This window comes from Acyrthosiphon pisum, chromosome A1 (assembly GCF_005508785.2).
Source record: "Acyrthosiphon pisum isolate AL4f chromosome A1, pea_aphid_22Mar2018_4r6ur, whole genome shotgun sequence".
NCBI classification, from domain to species: Eukaryota; Metazoa; Arthropoda; class Insecta; order Hemiptera; family Aphididae; genus Acyrthosiphon; species Acyrthosiphon pisum.
In genome coordinates this window covers 162,135,061-162,141,125 of record NC_042494.1, presented here as the reverse complement: position 1 = coordinate 162,141,125, position 6,065 = coordinate 162,135,061, and the positions used below count along the sequence as shown (strand labels likewise).

The window sequence follows — 6,065 nt, the reverse complement described above, 5'->3', positions numbered from 1 at the left end:
AATAAGAAACAAATACTTACAAATAAACATCGAGGGTGTTGCATAAATCAATCATTAGTCATACAAAGAAAATATAAATAATAGGATAATATCATATATCTCAATACAAATCTTAAAATATCAGATGTAAAATAGTAGAAGTGAGTCATACGTTGCAATAATAACGCGCATCGAACCACGAACGATAAAAGAACGACTCCGAATACATCCAGATCAATAAGCACAACGTTACAGCAGTCGAGGTAAGTGATACTATATTTATTAGTACTTAAGTCAACGTAAAATTATATCCCCCATCACAGACAACTATAAAACCTTGTTGTGGAATAAAATAATTTATACATATAATACCCTTTTCACCTCCTCTCTTTTTCTAATTTTTATTTTATTCTACTACAAGATAGTCTATCTTAGTCCGTGCCTAACGAGCATGGAATAGTTGTCTTTAATATTACTCTCATGATAAGAACAATTCTGCAGCGCTCTTGACAGCAGTAGAATATTTATGTACTATTCTACTATATTAATATATTAACATTATCTCATATTAATATTATAGAGAGCGCACTAAGTTAGTTCAACAGCTGATTCTGAAAGTAATTTCAATTGCCATGTGATATTGCTTGTGACATAGCCCGTCAGGTAACCATTATATCTTTAATCGTGGTGGTAATTGAGTAATAGTTGAACAGCACACTCACATCGGCCCGCGACTATTGTAGTATTGTCATGCTCCGTCTATTAGTATAAGGTCCAGAGGCGGACTTACCATTTTTCCGCCCCTAGGCATTAAAACACTAGCGCCCCGTACATCGGCGTGCTCCCACGGGGGGGGGGGGGGGAATAATGTTCCATGAACTAAAAAAAAACTATAAAAATTGTATTTAGGTATTTTTATATTTATACATACCAACTAAACAAATAAATATTAATACAATTTTGCATAGGTACATTTGTACACTTGTACAATAATTAAATCATTTTGCGCCTTGATTTATCTGTAGCAAAATTATCTATGATTTGGCGGTGAGCACTCTAGTTTCTATAATCGTAATCGATTAGCAGATTTCGTCGCAATGTTTATTATTGTTAATTACTTTATCAAGACACCTAATTTCCAGAATTAATTCCAGCATTCTAATTGTGGTGCCGGGTGCGTGGTGAGGCGGGTCATTCCACTTAGCACTGTGCGAGCAGCTGTCCCCCACCTAGCTAGTAGAGCGGCTATATACAATGTACTATTTTTTTATATGTAGTAATGTACTCGGCGGCCCGAGGCAGTATATTTGACCGCCTTGGCTAGCGTTTTACGCATGCGCCATTCACAATGTTGTACGTGTTTACGCCGCACACCCGTATGCCATCATCTCCCATGCATTAACATAGGCAACGCCGACAACTGCCGTGTCGATGTCGAACCTCTAGCGGTGGCGGCGCGCGCTGGTCGCAGGATTAAGCTCAAACGGCAAGGTTATTATAGCTTAAAATTAAAACGTTACTGCGACGTGACTACGTGAGCCATTCTCCAGTTTCATGCAAGTTGTATACGAAAAAAATAAAATAATATAAAATATAAATGTAGGTAAATAGAATTATGAAATTATGAAAAACTAAAAATTGCGCCCTAGGCCAGTGCCTTAGTGGCCTATGGGTAAATCCGCCCCTGATAAGGTCTATGGTTACATCATATTTTACTATCTACACATTCAACAAACATACAAATGTATTATTATTTATTATTTATTTAATTATTAGTTGTTTCAGAACCCCTGCAGATTATAATTAATGAATTGGATCCCGGATCTTTTGGGACGCAGTTCATGTAAATTTTTTACGGGACGTCACTCATGTGTTCCCAGTCAGCTTTATTGGGATCCAATGTACAATAGGGCTGCGTCCCGGTGTAAAATAAGAGCAAGTAAAAAATTAATGAAAAGAAAATTATTTTAACACCATTAACAGATGAATTTATAATATAATAGGTATAGTTATAGACATTAAAACATTCATTTCAAATTGTGAAATGATTCCTTATTGTAAAATGGAGGAATTAAAAAAAAAAATAGTTATAGAGACATAATCAAACAAAAAATAATTAAATTTCCCTTTTTAATAATAGATGGCGAGATTTTTTACTCAAGTTACATCTGATGAATTTTTTTTTCGGTCACTAGAACATTAATATTAACGGTCAATTTGATATGCGTTTTTTTTTTTTGTGTTCATTAACACTATTACAACTTATAAGTAGTATTGTAGTAGTATTGTTAGGGTATTTTTATTAGTCTTAAATAAATTATTTATAATGCAGTGTGATCCCGAAATAAATAAAAGGTTCATTCATATATAAATTTTATATTACATTATATTAATCAATAAATTAAAATATTTTTCAAAAACAAATATTAAAAAAAAATCTATTTCTTATCTACAAACTACATTGTTTAGATACTGATATTAGATAACCTATTTTTTAAATAAATAGTTTGTAATTTGTATACTATTATACAGTTTAGTTTTTTATAAGTTCTAGAAATATTGCAGTGGGTACCTATACGGTAAATGTTATTCAAACAGTTTATTTGTAATCCTAAATTAATTGTACATGCATGAATTTAATTTATCATTTAGTTATCATAATATCATTGTGTGATAATTCTGTTTTAATCAAGATACAAAACTGAAAATATTATAACATTTATTCCTGATAAAAATTAAGATTATGTTAGTTGAAAACAATTTTGGTGGTGTGGACTAATGTTATAATTTAGTAGCGATAACAGTAGACAGTAGGTATATAGGTAGGTAGTACATAATATATTATAAGTTATAATCTACAATTTAGAAGTTACCGAGCGCATTATCAACAAAACCAACAATTTTAGATCAGTAGGTATAACTACTAAAACTTAAAGAATTTTTAAAATACAATTTAATATACATTTTTTAAGCTACAGAACTTCCAGAAAATATTTAAAACTATGTAGGTACTTACCTAGATTTTCCGACAAAATAGTTTAAGATAAATGGTTTAATTATCAGTGCTGCCTATTGAAAGATACATTGATCAGTTGTGGAGTTATGGTCATTGTATGAAAAAAACATGTTAAAATATTATTTAAATAAGTTGAATAATATTGAAGGCCTTAAACAATACTATACTGTATAGTATTGTTTAAGGCCTTCAATACATATATACATATATACATAGTACCTTGTATTCAACCTATATTTCTACCCAATATTAGGAACTTTCTTAAAATAAATGTTATCGTTTAATTGAGTAACTAAATTATAGTTTTGTTTAAAAGTGGTGTTTTTTTTTTAGATTTATTATGTATAAAAGTAATAAAATAGTAAAATTTATTATTTTACTTCGATTTCATACATATTTAATATTTTAACACCAATCATTATTTTTATTTAAACTATGACGAGAAATGTTGTTTGTCACAAAAAAACTAAAAATAGGTACTTCTAGACGATTACATAATATTATATTATTATATAATTGCACACTAAATGTACGAAACAAAATTCAAACGAAACTATTAAAACTACTCGGGTCTCGGGCATTGGTGAATGAATAATAGCAATTTTCATACACCAAACACATAATATTATTATGTATGTTCTATATATATATACTATTTGAGAGGCGTTTATTATTTGGTAGATACAACTTAAAATTAAGTATTTATGGTGTGTAAAAAATTACATTTCATAACGTCAATAATTACTATAATCAAGTATTCTAATAACGTGTGTTCCGTGTGTCAGATACTCCGATAACATCTCCGAGCACTTTATTTTGGCATTTATTGAATTTTAACAATAATACTTCGAATTCAAACTCTGGAAAGTCATTTAGTGTGCTGAGTTCACTCGTGTCGTAGTGACAACACCAGTCTTCACATTTTTTACTATGTCTGACGAAAACACTTTCCAACCCGTTTATCTCAAGGATAGGAATTTCACTGAATCTGGATATGAACGGCAGTTGAAACAAAGTTCATTAGCCAATGTGGCGGTCCGTTCGAATTACAACGCACTGAGCTTAAAAGAAAACAAGGGAAATATCGGTAATATTAATTTTGTATACGAATTATATTTAGAACATTTATTATTTCACAAAGTTAAATCTCACATGTGAAAAACTAAGATAGTTGTTTTTTTATACAAAGTAATTCATCAAGAATGTTTTATTTAATTTTTTTTTTAAGCACTTGAAATACAAGACGATCTCGGTATGCCAGTAAACTACGTGAGAATCAAAGCCTTGGAAGACAGTATTAGGAAGGATATAATCAGCGATAAAAATTCGTTGCACAGAGCCATCACGCCCTTACTTATTTTGGTGCAAATATGCGCTCTTTTACCGGTGCAAGGCATTAGAGGACAAAACACTAGTTATTTAGTGTGAGTAATAAGCTATGTATAATTAATAATTATTCAGTTTGATTCAACTATTAATTAAAGCTAAATAAAAGCTCCGTAATTTATAAATTTGTTTTGTTGTACAAATAAAACTCTCATAGTAGTACTAAACATTTTAATAAATAAATGTAACTGGAAAAATCTTTATACTTGTAAATAGATACTTCACGGTAAGAGGTAGCACTAAAATACTAAAGATTTCAGCCGGACGATTTTTGATATAGTTATGATTTTTGTTAATGATTGGTGAAACACAACAACGAAATAAACAATTTGAGAAAAGTTGAACCTTTTTGGTACGCACATAGACTATTTATTAAAATAATTTTTGAATATAAAGTTTTTTTGAACTATTAAATTGACAAAGTTAGAGTAAGTTGAAATTCACGAATAATCAGTGTGTGTTTAAAGATATTTTGATCATCTATATTTTATGTTAAATAATGACAAGTCAGTTAGGTACTACAAAGTAATATAAGTTGTATCGCACTATTACACATGCGCATACAAAAACTTTTATTATTTTGAAATGTGTATTTTAGTACTCCATTTCATCTTCATTTTAAGCTAAAATATGAATTGGTACATACATCTTACTGTTGACATTTAGGTAAATAGCATGTTTGTAAACTTATGTATACTATTATTTTTATATGTATTTAATTCCATAAAAGCTTGGATCTGTAGTACAGAAGTCATTTCAGTTAAACTATTTTCAGTAGGAATGTTAATTTTTATCATGCGTCTGATATTTTATATGTTTTAGTTTCAATTGGTTCAGCTGGATAATGTCATACAGCATTATTTTAGTTTGCTCTTCTCTGTTGATGATTTTGTTAATAGTATTCAACTTGTATAGGAATGGACTGACATATGAAATCACTGGTAAAGCTTTAAATTATTTTTTTTTATATAATTATTAAACTAAATTATACAAATTTGTTGAGAAAATATTAATTATTCTAGGTAATCATTCATGTATTATAGTCAATTTTGTGCATTGTGTAAAATATATGAAGTTTAGAATTTTAAAGTTCGAATAATTTATTAATTCTAAATTTGAAATACTACCTATATTGTATGGCAAGGGCGGGAGGTGAGCTGTTTCAGTCTCGGGCGACGTGTGCGACACGTTGAGCCAAAGGATTCCCCACAGTCTTATGCGAAACGCTGCCGTCGATTGAGGACCTCGACTGCGGCTCGTGAAGGAAATAGCTTCCCGCCCTTGCCACACAATATACTATAAAATATTATAATAAACAAAAACAGTGGCGTAATTGGGGTGTCGCAAGTGTCGTACTTGCAACACCAAAAAATATTCAAGATTGTAATACCCCCCTTCCCACCATTCACCTTATTTAATACAATATACTACTAATACTTGTGCACGGTAGCATATCAACGGTTGATACATAGACATGATAATAGATTATCCATTATCAGGTCTATGGGTTTTTGGTAAGTGTAGAAGCCCCGTGGTTTAGGAGGTTGACCAGATGCGACTATACACTTAAGCCGCCGGATTCACAGCTGCGTCGTGTCGATCAAATCGTATTGTGATTGGATATTACTTTTTTGGTATCATGTAATAACCTGCAAGTTGCAACCGAGTATACTAAGAATTGACT

General features: G+C 30.7%; 1 protein-coding gene and 1 long non-coding RNA gene across 5 annotated transcripts in view; both read left to right on the top strand.

Moving 5' to 3' along the window:
- The window catches only part of LOC107884710, a 5,295-nt gene extending 1,985 nt beyond the window's left edge, over nucleotides 1–3,310 (top strand). The window contains exons 2-3 of one of the 2 annotated variants that reach the window (XR_001680091.2): nucleotides 125–242; nucleotides 1,756–3,310. This is a non-coding gene — a long non-coding RNA (uncharacterized LOC107884710). Of the gene's footprint in view, nucleotides 1–124; nucleotides 243–559; nucleotides 788–1,755 lie in introns of those variants that run through there. The other variant, XR_003839258.1, reaches the window with a different exon arrangement.
- A 57-nt stretch (nucleotides 3,311–3,367) lies between these two features.
- The window catches only part of LOC100166624 (gustatory receptor for sugar taste 64f-like), a 20,320-nt gene continuing 17,622 nt past the window's right edge, over nucleotides 3,368–6,065 (top strand). For all 3 annotated transcript variants that reach the window (XM_029488729.1, XM_016807430.2, XM_008188485.3), the window contains exons 1-3: nucleotides 3,368–4,082; nucleotides 4,224–4,419; nucleotides 5,204–5,322. In XM_029488729.1, coding sequence (XP_029344589.1) covers nucleotides 3,926–4,082; nucleotides 4,224–4,419; nucleotides 5,204–5,322 — 472 coding nt within the window. In that variant the 5' untranslated portion in view covers nucleotides 3,368–3,925. The remainder of the gene's footprint in view (nucleotides 4,083–4,223; nucleotides 4,420–5,203; nucleotides 5,323–6,065) is intronic.